Genomic DNA, 25341 nt, shown 5'->3' on the forward strand with positions numbered 1-25341 from the left:
CCACTGAGCCGGGCCCGGGATTGAATGAGCGTCCTCATAGAAACTAGCTGGGTTCCTTACCGCTGAGCCACAGATGGAACTCCCAAATCTCCATTTTTGGCCACTTCCACTCTCTGCTGCCTACGTTCTTGTTTCTCTCCCTGCCCTCCCCTCAGCCCTTCTTCCTGGAGCCCTCACCACCACGACTTCAGCCCAGACCGCTCCCTCCTCGGGACCACAGCACTACGGTCTCAGCTGCTCAACCACACAGCCCCTGTGACATGAGCTGTGTTGGTTGGCTAATCGTGTCTTTTCAGCTTCTTTCCCTGAAACAGATTCTCGAGCAAAGGCCTGATTTTACACTTGTTCACATTGTCCACAGTGCTTAGCAAAATGGCATTCAATAAGTATTCGTTGAATAAACACTCGCTCAAGAGGCCTAATAATCTAGCAAAAGATATTTGAAATAAAACCACCTAAGGAGTTCCCATCGTGGCTCAGTGGTAACGAACCTGACCGGGATCCGTGAGGATGCGGGTTTGATTCCCGGCCTTGCTCAGTGGGTTAGGTATCCGACATTGCCAGGAGCTGTGGTGTAGGTCGCAGACAAGTCTCGTATCTTGTATTGCTGTGGCTTTGGTGTAGGCTGGCAGCTGTAGTTCTTATTCGACCCCTAGCTGGGAACTTCCATATGCTGTAGGTGCGGCCCTGAAAAAAAAAAAAAAAAAAAAAAAAACACCTTATGTTTGGGTAACACTATTATTTGCAAAGCTGGTTCTCGCATAATTTTCTAAGTTTTGAATTAACTTTTAATTTACAGAAAAGTTGCGACAACAGTATAAAGATTAGCTTGCCCTTCATCCAAGCTTATATAACATCACTTACCTTGCTTAACCACGGCACATGTGTCAAAGCTAAAAAATTAACCTTAATGGATACTATTAATTAAATTTCAGGCTTTATTTGGATTTCACCGGCTTTTCCACTAATATCCTTTTACTCCAAGATCCAATCCAGGATCCTGGTCTGCTTTTCGAAAATTTCCTTTTTTTTTTTTTTTTTTTTAGGGCCACACTCTCGGCATATAGAGAAACCCAGGGCAGGGGTCAAATCAGAGCTGCAGCTGCTGGTCTACTCCATAGCCCCCGCAATGCCAGATTCAAGCCGTGTCTGCAACATACACCACAGCTCACACCAACGCCCAATCCTTTAACCCACTGAGCCGGGCCAGGGATTGAACCCACATCCTCATGGATGCTAGTCAGGTTCGTTACCGCTGAACCACGACAGGAACTCCCATAAATTCACTTTTATTATTAGCTCACTTATCCTCTGAAAAGCTGCATGAGGAAAATATTTTTATTCCCATTTTATTGAAGACAAAACTGAGGCTCCCAGAGGGACCATTCAGAGAGGTGCCAAGCAGTCGGAGAACTAGCACTGAAACAAGAAGACCCTTAAATAAAAACAATGGAAGATGGGGGAGGGAAGAAGCGAGGATGGCTGACCTGGTTTTCCTGTAAGGGAAGAAAAGCTGGGTACCAAGATTACGGGGTAAATGGGGTAAGGAGATCAAATAGGAGCTGGATGGCCTCTGATTTCTGCAACCTGTGTATTTCACAAGGTTCCTTCTGTGACGCTGGTTAAACATTCTAACTTTATGAATCAGATATTCATTCAGGACTAAGACATACTTGAGTTACAGTTCGCCAAAAAAAAGATCAGGAATTGGAAATTCTTTTTCTTAGTCCTAGACACGCTGCCAGCTCACTGTGTGTTCCAAGATCTTTAGGGTGTGTGTGTGTGTGTGTGTGTGTGTGTGTGTGTGTGTGTGTGTGTGTGTGTGTGTGTGTGGCATGGCACAGGCTCTTGTTGTACACACAGGTCTTTCTGGCCCCCTCACTCGGGCATGGAGAAGGCGACTGCCAACAAAGGAAGCTTTTTAAACAGAAGATCAGCTCATAAAGTCGCGAGGCACAGTGAAGCAGTCGGTATCTCTTATCCGTGAAACCAAAGCAATGCCTTCCAATGCAGTCAGTCAACTCAGCTCTTCCCAAGAGCAACCCAAACTAGAAAAATATTTCATAATTAGCATGACACAGGTTGGGTGAGGATTAGATCAAGAAAAGCAAGTGAATGAGATGGCAAAAAGAAGAAAAACTTTAAAGTGGTTAAAGCTGTACCATGTCACCGGATGGGAAAGCTTAGCCTCTCCCCGGTCAGTACGGAGATACCTCTTGTTGCCGTTTAAATTTCACCACGCGTCTAAGCACTCAAAGCCTCAAATCTGTTTTGAAATTGCATAAATTATCAAAGAATGTCATGGAGAAAAGGCAATAAGGCTGGATTAGCCCTTCTGGACATTAGAAAAGCAGCCTATAACAGGTCAGTAATCAAAATCACACAAGACTGGCTTAAAACCAGAAATAAATAAGAGTCCAGAAATGAATATTCACTGCATCGAGGAATATAGTAAGTGATAAGCTCTAAGCAAAAACCACAGTAAGAAAAAAAACTAATGCTTGTAAGATATCAGGACCCCATCAGAGAGAAAAATTAATTGAAACCTATTCATTATATTTATATACATATAGATACAAATATACCACTATGAATTCCAGTGTGATAGTTATTTTTTTAACATAAAAAAGTGAAACAGAACAAAATATTTATTCCATCTATAGACAAGAGAGCATCTTTTCACAATTGAAGCAAAAGGTGAAATTAGAAACATTAAAAGAATGCTCAGGCACAATTATTTGTTTTTGCCATGGCTGCAGGACGTGGAAGTTCCTGGGTCAGGTATCGAACCTGTGCCACAGCGGTGACCTGAGCCACTGCAATGACTTTGCTGGATCCTTAACCCACTGTGCCACAAGAGAACTCCATGATTTTTTTTAAAGTCTTTTAACTCCTTTTCTACAAAAACCACAGAAGATGAAATAAAAGACAAAACAATGATATAGGAGGAAAACTTATCATATATATAAATATAAATATAAAAAGATAGGAGTTCCCATCATGGAACAGCAGAAATGAATCCCACTAGGAACCCTGAGGTAGCGGGTTCGATACCTGGCCTCGCTCAGTGGTTAAGGACCCAGCGTCACCATGAGCTGTGGTCTAGGTTGCAGATGTGGCTCGGATCTGGAGTTGCTGTGGCTGTGGTGTAGGCCGGTGGCAACAGCTCCGATTAGACCCCTAGCCTGGGAACCTCCACATGACACAGGTGCAGCCCTAAAAGGACAAAAGGCAAAAACAAAAATTATATCTATATCTATATCTATCTATTTATATAAGATAAAATTTCTATATAGGTACTTCACACCCACTAGGATGAAAGAAAGAAGGAAAAAGTGCTGGCAAGGATGTGGGAAATTTGGAATCCTCATTCACTGCTGGTGGGAATGTAAAATGGTACAGCTGCTCTGGAAAACATTTTGAGGCTTCCTCAAAAGCTAAACAGAATTACCACATGACCCATCAACTCTACCACAAGGTACAGAGCCAAAAGAATTGCAAGCACAGACTCAAGCTGATACCTGTATACCCATGTTCACAGCAGCATTATTTACAAGAGCCAAAAGGTGGATACGCCCCCAACGTGTCTATCAACAAATGAATGGATAAATTAAATGTGGTGAACACACACAATGGAATATTACGCAGACTGAAAAAGGAAGGAAATCCTGACACATGCTACAATGTGGATGAATCCTGAAAACATGATGCTAACTGCAATAAACTAGGGACAAAAGGAGATATTATTTCATTTATGAGCTACCTAGGATAAGCAAATTCATAGAGACATACAGTGGAACAGAGGTTACCAGGGCTGGGACGGGGGTGACGGGGAGAGGTAGGAGGAAGGGAGAATATTTCTGCGTAAAGAGTACAAAGTTTCATTTTGGGGTGATGGAAAAGTTCTGGAAACGGATAGTGGTGAGGTGGCACCACACTGTAATGTACTCATTGCTACGGAATTATACACTTAAAAATGGTTTAAATGGTAAATTTTAGGTTATGAGCATTGTACCACAATTTTATTAAAAACTTGTACTTGGACTATAAAAATCTCTAAAGTAAACTTCTCAAACTCCACAAGGCAAATAACTGAACCCTGTGAAAAAAGTCACCTAAGAGAAAAGCAATTGATAATTATACAGAAATGAAATGAGGTTAAACAATGAGGTGGCACTTAACACCTGTGAGCAAAATGACAAACCAGGATTTACAAGGTCCAGGGGAAAAAAATAAACCTCATATACCACAAGGAACATTTTACAATGCTTTGGGATGAATGATTGCTTCAAACCTTTGGGAGGCAATCTGCTCACCTACACTGGGTTTTAAAATTTCAGAGTTCCCGTCATGGCTGGAGTTCCCGTTGTGGCTCAGTGGTTAAGGAATCTGACTAGGAACCATGAGGTTGCGGGTTTGATCCCTGGTCTTGCTCAGTGGGTTAACGATCCGGCGTTGCCATAAGCTGTGGTGTGGGTCCCAGACACGGCTAGATCTGGCGTTGCTGTGGCTCTGGTGTAGGCCGGTGGCTACAGCTCTAATTGGACCCCTAGCCTGAGAACCTCCATATGCCGTGGGAATGGCTCAAGAAAAGGCAAAAAAAAAAAAAAAGACAAAAGACAAAAAAATAAAATAAAATTTCATACCCTTTGACTCAAGAACTTCATTCCAGAAGAAACAAAGTTGTGTGCAAAGATTACAGCAGGATTTTGTTTTACGAAAGGGAAATACACAGAAACTGAGAAACAGTTATATGAGTTCTGGCACATTAGGTGTGAAATAGTACGGAGCCACTTAAAAAAAAGGTAAATGAGAAGACCACTGATAAACGGACATGTGTATCAGAAATAATGAAGTGGGAAAAAGAACATCTATCCAGGCTGTGTAATTATAACTGTATGAAACGATTCCTAAAGATTAAAGCTAACGTTGAGAGCTTACTATGCCCCAGGCACCATGCTTGACCTGCTACACATTTCATATAATTTATTCCTTCTAACAACCCCATGAGATACATACTCTTGTCCTGACTTGGTTAATGAGAAAATTAAGGCCCAATGAGTCACTGGGTCTTATACACATACTATAGACGGGGGCCAGGGTCTGACTGTGGCCAGTGTGATTCCTGATCTTAAGTGCATGGAAATCCCATTTAAGGGAGGAGTGAACGAGAGAGAGAAATTTTTTTTTTTGGATAAAGTATTCAATCAAAAATTAGAAAGTAAATCATTGCACACAAGTATCAATAAAGTGCTCCACCATTAGTGTAGTTCTCCATGCCACCACTTCTAACACTTGGAGATGTCATATTTATGCTGACAGGCTGCCATTCACTTTCATTTTATATAAGTGGATACTTGACAGTTGCGACAACATGAAAAAACCACCTGGAACTCAGCTCTGTCTTTACCCCAAATGTCTTTTTCATGCATAACTGCAGAGCACAGCCAAAGAAAGGCTTGCTAAATAAATCTTGTGTGTCTCTGGAAATATTTCCTAGAGGCACGGCTCGCTCCCACCACCATGTTGGAACCGGTCCTCGGTTCGAACAGCAGCCTATTGAGCGCTGGAGATGCCCTCAGAGCCCCAAAGCCCCTTCTCGTTGGGCACTGCCAAAGACAGGGCCTTCTGTCTGCGCCCCAAAGGAAAGGTGAGATCTTTCTGTACCCTCTGGATAGACATTAAAGGGCCTACAAAGTGTGGGCTGGCAGTGAGGCAGAGGTGAACCATCGTCAGAGCAGAGACGAGAGACGGGCCGGGGCCAAGGTCTTGGTGTTTGAATAGGCAGGGCTCCCTAACATGCGAAGGGCTGCCCTGAGCAGATGGGTCTGGGGAACAGGTCGGGCATTCAGATACAGTGCCATAAAACATCTCCAAGGCAGTTTGGGGTTACAGCGTTTGGCTTCCTGCAGACGTGGCTGGCACCTGCCTCGTCTGCTGAAATACATCATGTTCCTTGAGATAAGGACAACACGCAAAGGTACCTAAAATTAAGCGTAGTGGAAACACAGACCTATTTAAATGTCCAAGAAGAGTGACTCAAAGACCATCGCCATATAAAGTCAATTTACCCAGAGGTTTTGTATGACAAGCAGAGACGGCTGAGGGACACCAGTATCACAAAAATGTTGGCCCCTGGAAAAACAAAGGGGCTGGTAACACGGCCTCCAGAAAACATCCGGTTCCAAGAGCCAGTTCCCCTGGTCTGTTTGTGAACACTGGCCCTCCTCTGTGAGGGGCTCGTTCTTCTAAGAGAAGCACGTTTCTGGTGCTCGCAGTTTTCTACAGCACGGTCCACAGCCACCACCTTGCTGGCACCACCACGCAGGTGGGAAGCCAGGCCACCCTTGGCTCCGGTGACTGGCTGTTCCAGCACCTGGATACAGGGGCTAGTACAGGAGCACTGGGTGGCCACTCATCCTTCTTCACCGCCAGCTCATCCTCGTCCTCAAGGCTCAGGGCAAGCTAGCAAACTCAACTCCTGCAGGCAGGTCCCAAACTCCAGGGAGAAAAATCAGGCCACCCCACACACTGTGAGCCTGGCAGGACACAGGCCACTCCACGCCACAGTCTGCCGGAGCCAGTGGAATAGAGCCAAGCACCAGAAGCTACCAGAAGGGCTCTGCAACCCTCATTCCCTGCTGCCAGAGAACTGCCATTAGAAAGTAATCCTAATTGATGTCTCCTACTTAATAAGTTTGTCACACCAAGGGCAGTAGCATTACCACAGTAATGGTGACGTGAACAAGCTGTGCTGCTCTGAATTTCCCATCCTTCATGCCCCACTTCTGCTGTCACAAGCATAGCTACAAAATGATTGCTTCTTCTTCTTTTTTTTTTCTTTTTTAGGGTCACACCTGTGGATATGAAGGTTCCCAGGCTAGGGGTCAAACTGGAGCTACAGCTGCTGGCCTACACCACAGCCACAGCAATGCCAGATCCAAGCCACATCTGTGACCTACACCACAGCTCATGGCAACGCCGGATCCTTAACCCACTGAGTGAGGCCGGGGATCGAATCCGCATCCTCATGGATACTAGTCAGGTTTGTTACTGCTGAGTCACAACAGGAACTTCCAGTTACAAAATGACTTCAATGTCACTAATTTAAACACCTGTATTTTCCCCACCTACAGTTTATGGAAGCAAATGTCCATGTCCTTTCCCAACGGCCTCAAATTAAGACAAATTACCAAATGACCAGAAGTCACAAAAGGCTTGACAATCTTTGAAATGTTTGGAAAAATAAACTTTTTTGCGGTGGGAGAGGGGGTCTTTTTCCTTTTTAATTCAACACTATCCCAAAGAGACAGAAGGAAAGCGATTTACGGGAAAGCAGAATCAAGAGCAGAGAAGCTCTACGGGGTGGGGTAGGAGGGTGGTGGAAGGGCTACCCACTCTCAAATGGGACAAGTACTCTCAAAGGAACAGCCACAGATGGTCTCCAAGTGGCAGATGGGCCGGGCCATTGGTCCAGCGTCCCAACCCGTCTTCTCTAAGCCAGCTCCTAACAACACTTCGCCTTCTCTCTCCCCGATCTGATCACTTCCTTAAATTAAGGAAATTTTAAAATGTGTCATGTACAAATAAAATCTATCCCCCCCCCACCAATGAAATCCAATGTGGACAAGCAATGAGTTTAAAAAGCAATACTCTGTTTCTGTGCAAAGCAAGAGTTTAGAAGCGCTCGGTCACGTGGAGAGTAACCTTGGCGTACAGACTATGCCAGGGAGAAAAGGAGCTGGGCTCATGGAAAGACTGACGGGTTCAAATTCCATCCTCGTGTGGGAGTCTTCTCCCGCCCACCCTGCCTTCTGACACAGCAGGCAGAGTCCTGACGCCCTGTACGGACAGGTTTTAGTCCAGGCTGGTACTCTGCGCTGTCACTCACCTGTGCCGTTGGCCAAGCCACTGTGGCTTGGGTTCTTGATGGGCTGGTGGTGCCGGCTGCTAGTACCGGGGCTCTGCTCGCTGGCCGCTGTGGCTGTTCTGGCTGCACCACCTGAATGTCTGTGTGTCCTGGGAGTTCAAAATAGAAAGCGGACAAATATAAGTCACTGGGAAAAAGGTGTGCCCCAGCTAAGTCATCGGAGGCCCTCTCTTGCTAGTTACGACGGGCAATAAGTCCCACAATAGTCCTTCCAGTCCTTGAGTTGACAAAGGCTGGCCCCGAACACAGAGACCCAGGTGAGCTCTCTTCCCGGTAAAAGCACAGAAGGCAACTTTGGGTAAACTTCTCCACTTGAAGTAAACAAATCCGGAGTGAATTGCCCCCACATCCAAAATAACTGGCAAACTATCCTGTGACCATTACAGTATTTTTATTGGGCTCGAATGTAAGAAATAAACAAGCATCGCTGGACAGGCTACAGATGACCTATTTTTCCCATTAGCCAAAAATGAGCCCCAAACGTATCCAAATCCATGTTCTCTATAGCTAGAAGCATGCTTCCCCTGGGGATGAAAGTCAAGGGGCATTAGACGACCTCGACCAACGTGTACGTGGACATATTTTCTCAAGAGAAGAGGACTCGACGGCCCCGGCAAGTACATGAGGAACAGTGCAGAGAGGGATCAATACCACCAGGAAAATCTGCCTGCCGTCTTCAGAGGACGCACAGCCACAGGCGTATGTGTTCTCACAGTCCTGCTGCAGTCCGACTTGGTTCACTCACTAAAAAAGTCTGAGCTTCCCTGTCTTTTGGTTTCACGGGTGTCAAAGGAGATTACTCTACTTCATCATCATCTACCACTTTTCAACGGTGAGATGATGTAAATATTACCCCATGAAGAAAATACCACCCTTCTCCAAACAGAGAAACAGAGTTCCAGAGAACCTTTTTTTTTATTTTATTTTATTTTTAGGGCCATATGCACTGAGGCATATGGAAGTTTCCGGGGGAGGGGATCCAGCCACAGCAACGCCGGGTCCAAGCCACATTTGCAACCTATGCTGCAGTTTTCAGCAGCGCCGGATCCTTAACCCACTGAGTGAAGCCAGGGATGGAACCCACATCCTCAAGGATACTAGTCAGGCTCTTAACCCGCTGAGCCACATGGGAACTCTCAGAGAACAACCTATAACCACGACACGCAGGGCGGTGACAATACCACCACAATCAATGTGAAAACAATGACTGTGGAAGTATTTAATATGCACTGAGCAGGAACATTATGTTCCGGCACCTGTGGTGTGCCGTGCACTCTGCATATATGATCTCATTAAACTTAACCCTCCCTGGAGGTAGCTTACTATTATTATGCCCATTTTACAGATGAGAAAACAGACATCAAGAAAGTTAGCAACAGAGCAAAGACTCAAATCCAGGTGCTCTAGGGTCAAGGGATCAAGCTCTTTAGTTGTAGGCTGGAGGTGGGACACCTGGACTTAAGCTGAATCCCAGTGTCCTGAATGCAAGGACACTCTTTCCCCAGTCACTTGGCCAGTGATGCGATGAAGCCCATTAATGGAAAGCTCCCTCCCTGGGAGGCTCCATCCCCATTAGAACCCTCTCCTGAGGAGACTCTGGTCCAGTGTGCTGGGGCGAAGCTGCACAACCAACTCGGAGATTCCTAGGGGACTAAGGAGCGTCCCCATCAACTACCTTCTCCAATAAGATGTGCAGAAACCAAAATGGGGACAGTGATTATCTGGGGAAGTCGGGACCATGGATGCCTTTTGTTTTTCCTTTTGCGCTTTTCTGTGTTTTTCTGGTTTTCTTCATCAAGCTTGTCTACTTTTGAGTGAGGAAAAGAACAGGATTATGTTAAAAGAAAAAAAAAAAGGAAGGTTTTTTCCTTGGGCCAAAACTCCAAAAAAAAAAAAAAAAAAAAAAGGAAGAAGAAGAAAACCGCGCAAACCCTAGAGTCCTGCGTACCTAAAGACTGCGTGGCAGTTAAAAATGGGTAGAGAGGGCACGGCTGAGCTACGGAAACCAAAATTTAATGCGGACTCTTTTTCCACCTTATTTTTCCCTGAGCTAATTTCATAAATCAAAAGCTGTCAACCACACCTCAGTCAAGAAAAATAATTCAGAGTCCCCACTTGATGGGAAGAAATATTAGTATTGAGCATTTTGCCACCGGCCCTCATGGAGAGCGGGACAAGCGCGGACTAGTCCAGAGGGAAAGACGGTCGTCAGCCACTGAGGACTGTGTGTCCACGTGAGGAGGGCGGGGAGCTTGAGAGAGAAAGTTGGTTGATGGAAGGTTTACTTCGGCCAGGAATCCCCTTCGAAGGACACAAAAGCCCACTGTGATCTGGTGGCCCGCAGCAGAGGGCCGCATCCCTCGAGCGCAGCAGTGCTGCGCGGGGCCGAGCGGAACACGCAGCAGCAGTCGTGTCACACCCGCGTGTGGGCTCTGACAGGCCCGTGATTACTCCTAGTGCCCTGGGCTCCCTGTCCCTCCGCAGAGCAGCGGGACAGGACAACAGGGTGGGTCCCGTCACTCTCCTGGCCCCTCCCTCCCTTCCCCGAAAGGGCGTGTGGTCAGAGTGGAGAGGGACACTTGCAGACACGGCCAACCGCTAATGACAGCAGCCGCCCTGAATGACAGGCTGGAGCAGAGCCGGGCTCAGCCTGTAAACCAGGGGCAGCTGGGAGCACTAGGTGCGAACGGCCAGCTCTCCGCCCGGGCCCGCAGCTGCCCTGCTGCCCGCCCACCACACACACACACACACACACACACACACACATCCCAACACAAACATACAGAAACCACACACACACACCCAACACACGTGCACACACCACACATGCGTACCCCATACACATACACACACCACCAACACACACATACCAACACACACCCTCCACACACACCAACACATACCCCCAACAAACACCCTAACACACACACGTACATACCAACACATACACACCACACACACACACACACACACACACACACACACACACAGAGCGCACCATCACCACATACATCTCACACACATCACCACCCCCAACACACACACAAACATGCTTACACCCTTCCCCCAGATTCTTCCCTTGCCCTAAATCTGGACCTTCCACTTTTCCCCTCTTGAATTACCGTCAAATAAGACTATTAGAAGGAAGAGAAGGCCTCAACGTTTGAGGAAAATGTTCTCTTCAGCAGTTTCTTCTTTGGGAGACTCACCCAACCCTTAAAAGACGGGACTGTGTCGTGATTCAAAGCTGGCCCAAATGCTGAAACCACATCCCATGAGCCAAAATAGTATCAGGACAAAAGCAGGGCGATGGGGTGGAGATGAGCTGGGCTCCACCACAGGAGCCTGGCTTCGGCTTTGCCAGTGACTTCAACCTTGGCCTGATCCCTCCACCGTTTCGGGGGCGGGGAGGAGGAGTTAGGCTGCCCCTGGGGCAGTCAGAAGAGGGATGGACAGCACAACTCCACAGATGGCTTCCGGCCACCTCGCTCCAGAGATTCAGCTCTCATTGCAGCAGGCGCTTCTCAGAACATGCTGTGAACTTACCTAAGCTCCCCCCTCAGAAAATAAGGCCTCCTGGAGGAACGCCAGTCAAAGTCAGTACCCTGGGGTTCTCCCTCCACACTCCGGAGAGCACCTGCTACAGCAGTGGGCTCTTAGCTGTCCCTTATCATTCAAGCTCCAACACTCTCAGTGTTGGCCTCAGGCCTCTGCTGACCCTGAGAGTCACAGCCTTGGACGCCATGGGACATCCTGCGTCACCCTTTATCAAGGTCACTGGATTGCATTCAGTCATTAATCTCTGAGCACTAGGCTCTGTTCTAGGGCTAGCAACCAAAGAGAAAGAGTCCCTGACCTCAAGGAGCTTCTATCTCAGTGGAAATGCAGTGATTTGTAATTCTGCATCACACACTACAATACGTGTGGGTGGGAGCCATTTGCAGGGAGTGAGCCTGGCTGGTAACTTGGCATTGTCACTTAGGGCAGCTTTGTCCATCATCATCACATATACAGTGGAGTCATTAAACAAAATAAGACTTTGTTTCTTTGTTAAAAAAAAAAAAAAAAAAGCCAGCCCTCCATCAGTAAGGTAAACGAAAAGAAAATGAAGAGTTAAAAAAGATGATGGAAGAGAAACTAGGGAAGCAATCCTGTTCACCATCACATCCAAAAGAATAAAAAACCTAGGAGTAAACCTACCCAAAGAGTCAAAACACCTGTACTCTGAAAACTATAAGACACTGATGAAAGACATCAAAGGTGACACAAATAGGGAGTTCCCGTTGTGGCACAGTGGTTAACGAACCTGACTAGAAACCATGAGGTTGCAGGTTAGATCCCCAGCCTTGCTCAGTGGGTTAAGGATCCGGCGCTGCTGTGAGCTGTGGTGTAGGTCGCAGATGCGGCTCGGATCCTGTGTTGCTGTGGCTATGGTGTAGGCCAGTGGCAACAGCTCCAATTAGACCCATAGCCTAGGAACCTCTACATGCTGTGGGAGTGGCCCTAGAAAAGGAAAAAAAAAAAAAGATGACACAAATAGATGGAAAGATATACCATGCTCGTGGATTGGAAGAGTTAATATTTTCAAAATGACTATACTACCTAAGGCAATCTACAGATTCAATGCAATCCCTATCAAATTACCAAGCACATTTTTCACAGAACATGAACAAAATATTTTAACATTTGTTTGGAAGCACAAAAGACCCAGAATAGTCAAAGACATCCTGAAAAGGAGAAATGCAGCTGGAGGAATCAGGCTTCCGGACTTCAGACTATACTACAAAGCAACAATCCTGAAAACCATATGGTATTGGCACAAAGACAGATATATAGATCAGTGGAACAGGATAGAAAGCCTAGGATTAAACCCACGCACCTACAGCCAACTCATCTATGACAAAGGAGGCAAGAATGTACGATGGACAAAGGACACCTTGTGCAATAAGTGGTGCTGGGAAAACTGGACAGCCACATGTAAGAATGAAATTAGAACACTTCCTAACACCATACACAAAAATAAACTCCAAATGGATTAAAGACCTAGATATAAGACCAGACACTATAAAACTCTCAGAGGAAAACATAGGCCAAATACTCTCCGACATAAATGACAGCAACATCTTCTCAGATCCACCTCTTAGACTCATGACAATAAAAACAAAAATAAGCAAATGGGACAGAATCAAACTGAAAAGTTTCTGCACAGAAAAGGAAACCCTAAACAAAACAAAAAGACAACCCACAGAATGGGAGCAAATCTTTGCAAATGAAGCTACTGTCAAGGGATTCATCTCCGAAATTTATAAAAACCTACCACTCAATACCAAAAAAACAAACAACCCCATCAAAAAAGGGGCAGAAGATCTAAACAGACAGTTCTCCAAAGAAGACAGACAGATGGCCAAAAAACACATGAAAAGATATTCAACATCACTCATCATTAGAGACATGCAAATCAAAACCACTCTGAGGTACCACCTTACACCAGCCAGAATGGCCATCACCCAAAAGTCTACAAACAAGAAGTGCTGGAGAGGGTGTGGAGAAAAAGGAACCCTAATACACTGTTGGTGGGATTGCAAATTGGTGCAACCACTGTGGAAAACAGTATGGAGATGCCTCAGAAAACTCAAAATAGAACTACCATTTGATCCAGCAATCCCACTCCTGGGCATCTATATCCAGAGAAAACCATGATTCGAAAAGACACATGTACTCCAATGTTCACTGCAGCACTATTTTCAATAGCCAAGACATGGAAACAACTTAAATGTCCATCGACAGAGGAGTGGATCCAGAAGATGTAGGACATATACACAATGGAATATTACTCAGCCATTAAAAGGAATGAAACACCAGCATTTTTAGCAACATGGATGGACCTAGAAATTATCATGCTAAGTGAAGTGAGCCATACAGTGAGACACCAACATCAAATGCTTTCACTGACATGTGGAATTTGAAAAAAGGACAGAGTGAACTTCTTTGCAGAACAGATACTGACTCACAGACTTCAAAAAACTTACGGTCTCCAGAGGAGACAGTTTGGGGGGTGGGGGGATGTGCTGGGATTGTGGGATGGAAATCCTATAAAACCAGATTGTGATGATCATTGTACAACTATAAATGTAATAAATTCATTGAGTAATTTAAAAAATTTAAAAAAGCAGTTGGTGGCATCATCAAAATTCAAAACTCCTGCTCTTTCAAAGACACTATCAAGAAAATGAAAAGACAATCCCTAGACTAAGAAAAATTGTTTGCAAAATACATCTATGATAAAGGATTACATCTAGAATATCTAGACTATGTAAGAAAAAACTCTAAAAACTCAATAATAAAAAGAATAAACTGGAGTTCTCTGGTGGCTGGGTGGGTTATGGTTCCGGCATTGTCACTGCTGCGGTGCAGTTTCAACCACCGGCCTGGGAACTTTATGTGCCATGCGCATGGCCAAAAAAGAATAAGCCAATACAGAAATAATCAAAATATTTTAAAAGAGGAGGTCTACAAATTGCAAATAAGCACTTGAAAGATGCTCAACATCATTAGTCATCAGGGAAACACAAATTAAAAGCACCAAGAGATGGTTCACCAAGTGTTAGGATGGACCAAGTAAAAAACAAACAAACACAAACAAAAGCACCCTGACAGTAACAACACTGGCAAGAATCCAAAGCACCTGGGACTCTCAAACACTGCTGGTGCTAACAGTTTGGAAAGTAACTTGGCAGTTTCTTCTCAAGCTAAACATACTCTTAGCATGCACACTAGCAATTCTACTCCTCGGTATTTACTCAAGAGAAATGAGAACATGTTTATGCAAGACCTGTAGGCAAACATTTATAGTGACTTTATTCATCATTTCCAAAAGTGTCACAATCCATAGTGATGAATGAACAGACAGACTGTGGTACAACCACACAGTGAAATACTACTCAGCAAATAAGAGGAATGAGCTACTGATGCGTGAAGCATCGAAGATGAATCACACATATATGATGCCAAGTGCAAGAAGACAGACACACAAGGTGACTGAGTATATCATTCCATTTTCATGACATTTAGGAAGAGGCAAAACTGTAGGGAAAAGAAACAATTAGCATCTGCCGGTGGCTGGAGTAGAAGTAGGGGTTGATTACAAAGGGGCACAAGGGAACTTGTGGGGGAGACAAACCTTTCTGTATCTTGATTGTGGTCATACTTTACCAGGCTCTAATTCTTTTGTCAAAAGCCATAGAACTGTACATGGCATAGGGTTCATTTTACCATATATAAATTATACCTCCATAAACCAAACTTAATACTTTTTTTTAGGGCCACACCCACGGCATGTGGAGGTTCCCAGGCTAGGAGTTGAATTGAAGCTGCAGCCACCAGCCACAGCCACAGCAATGCAGGATCCGGGCCACATCTAAGACCTACATGACAGCTCATGGCAACACTAGATCCTTAACCTACTGAGTGAGGCTAGGGATCGAACTGCATCCTCATGGATTCTAGTCGGGTTCATTAACCGCTGAGCCACAAAGGGAACTCCCCAAACTTAATACTTTTAAAGAGCAATTTATATGTTCTAGCCACTGCAAAAACTGCTCATCACGTGAGACAAAGTTAAAGTGAGCAGAAGTTTTAAAAAGCAGGTAACTTATGTTATGAAGATATGCTCAAAAACAGTCAGCAAACAAGAACCCTGCTGGGAATGTGATTTAGGCGATACTCAGGACATCACAGACACTCTGAATTAATAAATACAGGGATACTTCAAAGCCTGGGGACACGGCTCTCCCTTATGTCAAGAATTCACTCACAGGACACTGGGTGCCCAAGTGTATGTTTCTATCTTGGTAAAAAGAGGCCCAGAATCCTAAAGAGAGGTTCTTCAACCTCAGAATTCAGGCCCATTAGCCTTCAATCTCAGCAAAAGAGAAGTTTCAGAGTAGAACCGCTGAGAGTGGGTATGCCTCCATTTAAAAGAAAAAACAAAAACAAAGACAGATGCAGAAGTCATAGTTGCTCAATAAACTTAAAACCCGTCTCACATCTCCCTCCGGGGAACCGATATTTGCCTGCACCACGAGACCAAGAGCTGCCCCTCCTCCAAGAACTCTTAACTGGGCATTGTCTTTTAATAGCAGCATGGAAACAAAACTGAGGCTGGGCTGGTTTCCAGTAAAAGAACCAGAGGGGAGGGAAAAAAGCACTTAAAATAGAAGCATGGAGAAAAAATGGGAAGCAGTGATGGGAAAAGTTTCCACTACTCAGGGAGGCATCCATAAGCATATCTGCTCCCGCCTCTGCCCTCGCCCTGCTTCCTTCTTATTCAAACGTGGACTGGGCAGTGGGCGTGGGGTGGGGTGGGAGGAGGATAAAGAGGAGAGGTGAAAAGGGAAAGGCGCAATTAGAGTTAAAAATGGGACAATTCTAGTCATTCCAAGGGTAATTTACGGCTCCATTCCACACCCTACCTCTAGCTGCTGGCCTCGGAAATGACAGGAAAGGTAAAAATAAAACTGCTGCTAAGTCCACTGCACATGACAGAAGGACAAGTGATGGACTTTTGCCCAACCTGGAGGACAATCTCCTCAATGGTGGCAGCTTTCTGAGACTACAAAATTCACTTCAAGACAAAACACACCATCAACTGATTCACCGCCTCTCATTCCAGGTTGTACGCTGGGCTTCACTGAAAAGAAGGGCAAACACGCTCCCAGACTTGAGGGAGAAATGAGGTCCAGGGCAGGTGTTCACTGTCGCCTTCGAGCCCCCTCCCCACCGCCTGGGGCAGCGGGGGATGACCTGAGGTTCCCTGAACTTAGGTGGCAGCCCAAGACTTACCTGTCCCACGTCCTGAGATGGCACAAGGGCACAGGCTGCTCAGGAGACCAGGTGGACCATCGACCTCCACTGACAGGAGGAAGCTGCATGGGGCCCACCCCGAAAGCCAAGCTCCAACTTCTGGCACCGGGTAGACTAGAAAAGAGTCTCCCCCTTCCTACAGGCATCATATCTTGTTTGAACGTGGCCTGGCCCAGAGTGTCCCTGTGCTAGAGCCCCAGACCTGAAAGGACCGCATAGGACCCTGAGGTACCAGGGATGACAGGACACTGGGGCATTATGTCCAAGTGTTGGGACACTACAAATCACCAAGGCCGGAGTTCAGAAGGAGAGAGGTAAGCTCCTAAAAGGATAGGTTCAACGGACCCTCCTCCAAAGCCCCCTCTAAGCGCCTCCGGAAGAAAGCTCAGAGCCTTCGCTCATCTACTGGCCTGGCACACTTTGCTCTGGACTCTTCACCCAGCTGGCTGCCCATCCCGATCTTGGCCCTCCTCTCCCAGGATGCACTAAATTCCCTTGAATTCTCTCGCATAGAATTCTCCCCTTTGCCTTTATGGCACTTCTATTGGTACCTAGGTGTTCGTTTATCTGTTTAATGTCTGTCTTCAACAAGGCCCACGAGGTCGGGAGTCATGTCTGTTTTGTGTACCTTTGTATAACCAGCACCTAGCACGTGCTTGGCTCCACAGTGGACGTATAAAAATTGCTAAACAGGGAGTTCCCGTCGTGGCGCAGTGGTTAACGAATCCGACTAGGAACCACGAGGTTGCCGGTTCGGTCCCTGACCTTGCTCAGTGGGTTAACGATCCGGCGTTGCCATGAGCTGTGGTGTAGGTTGCAGACGCGGCTCGGATCCCGCGTTGCTGTGGCTCTGGCGTAGGCCGGTGGCTGCAGCTCCAATTCGACCCCTAGCCTGGGAACCTCCATATGCCGCGGGAGCGGCCCAAGAAATAGCAACAACAACAACAACAACAACAAAATTGCTGAACAAATGAAAAAAGCGACTTATCAAGAATAAAAGCGCTCTTGGGCCTATAATCTCTAATACCGCCTTTGTTCTGGGCAATCCAGCCACTCCTCACTTTCCCACCTCCCACCACCCCTTTAAAGAATAGAATCCGCACTAAGAGATGGAATTCACCATCTAGCAGGTGTTGCAAAGTCTTTTGTCTTCCGGAAAGATCAGCCCTCAGCATCATGTGAAAACATTCTCTAGTGTTGAGGTCAACAAATAAAAATCATTTCATTAGACTCATTTTGTGCCAAGACCTACACTAAAACTGTAAGACGATCTCCAAATCCAACCAAACTTTACTTATCACGGGTTTCTTTTGTTGTGGTGGTGGTTCTATCTATAATTTTCTTTCTTTTTTTTTTTTTTTTTTTGTCTTTTTGCTATTTCTTTGGTCTGCTCCTGCGGCATATGGAGGTTCCCAGGCTAGGGGTCAAATCGGAGCTGCAGCCTCTGGCCTACGCCAGAGCCACAGCAACGTGGGATCCAAGCGACGTCTGCAGCCTACACCACAGCTCACGGCAACGCCGGATCGTTAACCCACTGAGCAAGGGCAGGGACCGAACCGGCAACCTCGTGGTTCCTAGTCGGATTCGTTAACCACTGCGCCACGATGGGAACTCCTCTATCTATAATTTTCAAGCAATCTCCAATAGGTAAAGTCTGGGTAAGCGATTAGACACAGGAATTAAGAGAGATATCTTCTGTGACAGGTAGAATTTCCAAATCTCCCTCCTCCCAAAGACACTATACCCTAATGCCTAAAACCAGGGAATATGCTGGCATAACACACCCTTGATTATGTTACTATATGATAATATGCATAATAATATTGATCTATTATGATATTGTATGTCAAAGCTGACCTTAAAAAAGGGAGATCAGGAGTTCCCTTGTGAAGCAGTGGGTTAAGGATCCGGCATTGTCACTGCAGCGGTCTGGACTGCTGCTGTGGCACAGGTTTGATCCTTGGCCCAGGAACTTCCACATGCTGTGGAGATGGCCAAAAATAAATAAAATAAAATAAAATAAAAAAGAAAGAAAGGGAGATCATTCATTCAGACGGGCCCAATCTAATGACATAGCTTCTAAAAGCACTTTCTCCTGCAATTGTCAGACATGAAGCGCAGAGGAGAAAATCAGAGAGTCAAAGATCAAGGGAAACGTGACACACCCTTGCCAATCTGATGACGGCGGGGGGCGGGGGGGAGGGGGCGCACACATATGAGAAGGAACATGGGTGGCCTTAAGGAGCTGAATGAGGCCTCGATCAAGACCAAGCAAGGAAGGAGTTCCCGTCATGGCTCAGTGGTTAACGAATCCGACTAGGAACCATGAGGTTGTGGGTTCAATCCCTGCCCTTGCTCAGTGGGTTAAGGATCCAGCGTTGCCGGGAGCTGTGGTGTAGGTCACAGACACGGCTCAGATCCCGAGTTGCTGTGGCTGTGATGTAGGCCGGCGGCTACAGCTCCGATTGGACCCCTAGCCTGGGAACCTCCATATGCTGTGGAAGCCACCCAAGAAATGGCAAAAAGACCAAAAAAAAAAAGACCAAGCAAGGAAATGGGGACCCCAGTCCTACAACTGTGAGTGACTGAATTCAGGCAGTGACTCAAATGAACTCTGAAGCAAATTCTCCCTTGGTTTCTGGATAAGCATGCAACCCTACTGACACCTTGATCTGGGCCCCGTGAGACCCTGAGGAGACCAGTCAGCAGCCACAAGGCTCTGGGTCTTCTGACCCACAGAACTGTGAGCTCATAAGTGACACTGTATGAAGTCCTAAACCTGTGCTGTCACCTGGGAACTGAAAATGAATACATCCTCTCCAGGCAAAGGGCAATTTCCACAGAAGATACTCTGAATATACGGTTAGGTAATGGCCTCAGCCGGAATTCTTGCTGAGCTTCCTGCCTCAGTCTAGTTAGAGGGCCTGACTCAGACGGCAGTGGCCCATGGAGTCGGTGCTCATCTCACAGGAATAGCGTTTCCACGATCCCAGTGTCCTTGATGAGACACACATTCCTAAGATTCACCATCACCTGGAGATCTGTACATCTATGAGACACTACTGTTCTCAGAGGGTGAGTAACACTCTTTTCTGGTAGAATTCAGGCACATGGACTTTACAGGATCCTTTTCCAAACAAGACTTATTCACGTATCAACTTATCTCTGATTCCAACATTAGCCTTAAAAGGACTCGAGGAGTTCCCTTGTGGCACAGAGGGTTAAAGATCTGGAGTTGTCACTGCAGCGGCTTGGTTGAGGCAGTGGTACGGGTTTGATCCCTGGACGAGGATTTTCCACATACTACAGGCACAGCACCCCGACCCCCAAAACAATAACAAAAAGATGCAAGGATTTGGAAACGACAGTCCACGAAAAGGGTTCCAAGTGAAAATATCCATGATGAAGAAAAGACGGAAGAGGAGACTGAGCAGGCAGTGGGAACCCACTATTTGGCGGTAAGGCTAAGCCTTGGAAAGGCTAAGGCCTGGAAAACTTGGAAAGCACCAGGCCATCCTGATAAAAAGTCTCCCCTGTACTCTATGCCCCTGAAACCAACCCTTCTCAGAAGTCAGGGTGCCGAGGAATGTAAAGTGGTAGCAGGACCCACCTCAAAGTTCTGGCAAGTGAGAAGCAGGAACACAAGACGCTATCAGTTCAATGAGTATTTATCAAGCTGCTGCCATGTGCAGCAAGGCACTATTCTAGGCCCTGGGGATGACACTAAGATGCATAAGGCCCAGAAGAGCTGGCTGACAACTCAGCACCACTCCCCCTGTACCCCTCCCCATGTGCAAAAAAAGAGTGCCATGGATGGAAGAGGAAAACTAACCCCTCAAGAGTCCCCAGTTCAACATTCTTTTCTAAGAGTAAAGCAAAATTTTATTATGAGATTTAAAAGAAAGCCTTTTGCTTCCTTTTTTTGGTAAGATTTTTATTTTTTCTATTATAGCTGATTTATGCTTCCCTTTTATTAAAGGTACAATTATTCAGGTAAAATTAAAAAAAAAAAAACCTATAAAACCAATCCTGTTCTCATCTTCCCTCTCCTTCACAAAATAAAAATGATTCACACATCTTCTACTCTAGACTTTTCACTAATCTCATGTTAAAAATTGTTGCCATTTTCCCATTAAAAAGTTGTACCTTCCAAGGCCATTTATAAGCACACAAAGTAGACTTAATACATAGATGTGTCATAAAAGTCCAAGTGAAGGCCAAGTCCAAACAGAAAATCTGCAAACAGGGAGCCAGGGAAGAAATCCTTGTTCTTTTTACACCGTCAAGATACAGAAGTTCATACACCATTATCAAAAAACCGGTGAGCCAAAGATAGCTTCAATTCATCAGGACAAAGAAAAGGTAGGCCAAACACAGGCTTAAACCAGAAAGTTAGCCTAGCAGAGAGAGGGTAACAAAGAAGGCAGGACAGACAGCAATTAAAAGGCAAGATGGGAGTTCCCGTCGTGGCGCAGTGGTTAACGAATCTGACTAGGAACCATGAGGTTGCGGGTTCGGTCCCTGCCCTTGCTCAGTGGGTTAACGATCCGGCGTTGCCGTGAGCTGTTGTGTAGGTTGCAGATGCGGCTTGGATCCAGCGCTGCTGTGGCTCTGGCGTAGGCCGGCAGCTACAGCTCTGATTCGACCCCTAGCCTGGGAACCTCCATATGCCATGGGTACAGCCTTAAAAAGACAAAAAAAAAAAAAAAAAAAAAGGCAACATGATAAAAAAAAATCATCTTTGGAGAAAGCTGCAAAGTTATCAAGAATTACAAGAGACATAAATGGACTAACGATGACAGTTTAAAGATAAAAGGGGAGTTCCCGTAGTGGCGCAGTGGTTAACGAATCCGACTAGGAACCATGAGGTTGTGGGTTCGGTCCCTGCCCTTGCTCAGTGGGTTAACGATCCGGCGTTGCCATGAGCTGTGGTGTAGGTTGCAGACGCGGCTCGGATCCCGCGTTGCTGTGGCTCTGGCGTAGGCTGGAGGCTACAGCTCCGATTCAACCCCTAGCCTGGGAACCTCCATATGCCGCGAGAGCGGCCCAAGAAATAGCAACAACAGCAACAACAAAAAAGACAAAAATAAATAAATAAATAAAGATGCTGAAACTGTTAAAAAAAAAAAAAAAAAAGCATATGTTTAAAAAAAAAAAAAGATAAAAGGTATCATACTGCTTAGATTTTTTTTCAATTTTTTGTTTTAACTGAAATATAAATGACATACAATATTCTATTACTTTCAGGCATATGACATAGTGGTTGGACATTTATGTACTTTATGAATTGATCACCATGGTAAGTCTGGTTAACTACGTGTCACCATACAAAGTGATTACAGTATCACTGACTACACAAATCAACATATCTAGGAAACAAAAACAGGCTAAACAAAAACAGACTCACAGATAAAGAGAACAGAGTTGTGACTGCCAAGGAGAAGGGGAGTGGGAGAGGGAAGGATTGGGATTTGGGGATTGGTTAGCAGATGTAAACTATTATAACTCTCCCAAACTTCAGACAATATCACAAAGCTACAGTAACCAAGACAATGTGGTACTGGTACCAAACAGACACATAGACCAATGGAACAGAATAGAGAATCCAAACCCAGACCCCTATGGACAATTAATCTTCAACAAAGGAGGCAAGAATATAAAGTGGGAAAAAGACAGCCTTTTCAGCCAGTGGTGCTGGGAAAACTGGACAGCTGCATACAAATCAGTGAAACCAGAACACACCCTCACACCATGCACAAAAATAAACTCAAAATGGCTTAAAGACTTAAACGTAAGACAAGACACCATCAAGCTCCTGGAAGAGAACATAGGCAAAACATTCTCTGACATCAACTGTACAAATGTTTTCTTAGGTCAGTCTCCCAAGGCAACAGAAATAAAAGCAAAAATAAACCAATGGGACCTAATCGAACTGACAAGCTTTGCATAGCAAAGGAAACCATAAAAAGAAAAGAAAACCTACAGAATGGGAAAAAATAGTTTCTTTTTTTTAATGATTTTCATTTTTTTCCATTAGAGTTGGTTTACAGTGTTCTGTCAGTTTTCTACTATACAGCAAAGTGACCCAGTCTCTCTCTCTCTCTCTCTCTCTCTCTCTCACACACACACACACACACACACACACACACATTCTTTTTCTCACATTATCCTCCATCATACTCCATCATAAGGGACTAGATATAGTTCCCAGTTCTATACAGCAGGACCTCATTGCTTATGCATTCCAATGTAATAGTTTGCATCTATTAACCCCAGATTCCCAATCCATCCCACTCCCTCCCCCTTCCCCTTGGCAACCACAAGTCTGTTCTCCAAGTCCATTAGTTTCTCAAGAAACTAGTTTCAATGATGCAAATGACAAGGGCTTAATCTCTAAAATACACAAACAACTTATATAACTCAACAGCAAAAAAACAACCCAGTTGAAAAATGGGCAAAAAGACCTCAATAGACATTTCTCCAAAGAAGATATACAAATGGCCAACAAATGCTCAACATCACTGATTATTAGAGAAATGCAAATCAGCTAACACATTTATACGTCTTCGCATGGCTCAAGTGTGTTTTTTAAATAAGGAAGATAGGAGTTCCCATCATGGCTCAGTGGTTAACGAGCCTGACTAGTATCCAAGAGGATGTGGGTTCGATCCCAGGCCTGTGGGGTAGGTTGCAGATGTGGCTCGGATCTGTGTTGCTGTGGCTGTGGTGTAGGCCAGCAGCTGCAGCTCCAATTCAACCTCTAGCCTGGGAATCTCTATATGCTGTGAGTGCCACCCTTTTAGACAAATAATAACAATAACGATCAATAAAACCAGAGGAAAAAAAAAAAAGGAGGAACACTCTGGGATTTCATGTTACTATAGACACCGAGGTGGCAACGTTTCCAGAAAGGACTAGTCCACAAACTTAAACCTGTAGATAGGTCAGCTGGGCCATTGTGGCTATAATTTTGGCAAAAATGCTAAGAGGCAAAATCCAGAATGATGTGAACCAATACATAAACAGAAATAAGGATTGGAGACCCAAAGAATATTGAGACTAATAGTCTGACCATATTTTCAACTAGTTGTGGGTACATCGTAACTTCAGGAAACTCTGTGATGTGTAGAGCACAGAGCAATATAAATTCTGTGCTTCAGTTCTGTGACTATTTTTACCTAATGCAAAATGAAAAACCTAAATATAGAATTGTTCCAGTGTTTGAAAGGAGTCGTTCTATTTAAAACGTTGGGCATGCCATCGTAAAGACAGTCACTAAACCAAACCCCAAATCTCCACTTCCACAGACCTTGGCACTTTCAAAAGGAGCCATCCAGGGCCAAGAGAATCCTAAAGGAAAAGTCTAACCTCATCACACCAAACCACAGCCACAAACGCCATGGCTGAGGCAACCCTTTTCCCCGCCATCCACATCTGTCCAGAGCATCTGCAGTCAGTTCTGCTCTGGTCTTCAGTCAGCACATACCCAAACCACTTAAGCTCCCGTGACTTTCTTTGAGACCTGGGCTCCTTTTCCTGGCTTCTCGCTCAACTCTTTCCCTTTCAATCACAATTTTCTAGGACTGAGAAGTCCCAGAATCTGGACAAGGATCTGGTTAAAGTAGACATGTCACCCCTGCTCCCTGATTTGTGGTGACCCTTCCACTGGCCCAGTTGTTCAATGTCGGGAACACATTTTGGTTTGCATTCCTCCTGCAATGGATACGCTTTCAGAGGAAGGACTCTGCCCCAGAGCCACATGGTACCACTGTTCCATGGGGCCTCCTCAACACCAATCACAACCATTACGGGGGTGTCATTTTAAAGTGACCGCTTCGGAGTTCCCGTAGTCATGCAGTGGTTAATGAATCCAATTAGGAACCATGAGGTTGGGGGTTTGATCCCTGGCCCTGCTCAGTAGGTTAAGGATCCGGTGTTGCCGTGAGCTGTGGTGTAAGTCACAGAGGAGGCTCGGACCCTGCATTGCTGTGGCTCTGGTACAGGCCGGGCGGCTACAGCTCGGATTATACCCCTAGCCTGGGAACCCTCCATATGCCGCAGGAAGCGGCCCTAGAAAAGGCAAAAAGACAAAAATAATAATAATAATAAAGTGACCGCTTCATAAGCTGCTCCCCTCCTGCATTTCCTCTTTCCAGGGATGGCATCACAATCCAAGAGTCTGAGAGTCCCCTCTGTGGCTCCTCACCCTCCACCATGTCTGAGTAGTGAGTCACTGGGTCCTGCTCAATGATCACACCTCCCAGGTACTTCCCCTTCTCCTCTCTAATCTGTCACCACCTCCTGTCTCACCACTTCCCACAGTGCTCTTCCCGTTGAGTCTGGCCTCAGCCTCCACTGTGTCAGCCATGCCCACCTTCTTCTATTCCACAAGTGGCCCTTCTCCAATCCCCCTCAAACTGACTACCGTGCAGCTAGGAAGTGACTTAGATGGCACCAATGAGAAGCTCCTACGAGAGACCTGGAAAGCAGAAGGAAAGGAGAGACTTCTGGGGGTGATGATGGGGGGGGGACTCTGGCAGCCTCCATGC

General features: G+C 45.6%; 1 protein-coding gene across 5 annotated transcripts in view; it reads right to left on the reverse strand.

Moving 5' to 3' along the window:
- Positions 1 to 25341, reverse strand: part of WWP2 (WW domain containing E3 ubiquitin protein ligase 2) — a 159203-nt gene that overhangs the window by 53849 nt on the left and 80013 nt on the right. For all 5 annotated transcript variants that reach the window (XM_021093861.1, XM_021093864.1, XM_021093862.1 and 2 more), the window contains exon 7: positions 7892 to 8019. In XM_021093861.1, the coding sequence (XP_020949520.1) occupies positions 7892 to 8019 (128 nt within the window). The remainder of the gene's footprint in view (positions 1 to 7891; positions 8020 to 25341) is intronic.

The sequence above is a fragment of the Sus scrofa genome, chromosome 6 (genome assembly GCF_000003025.6).
Source record: "Sus scrofa isolate TJ Tabasco breed Duroc chromosome 6, Sscrofa11.1, whole genome shotgun sequence".
Taxonomy (NCBI): Eukaryota; Metazoa; Chordata; class Mammalia; order Artiodactyla; family Suidae; genus Sus; species Sus scrofa.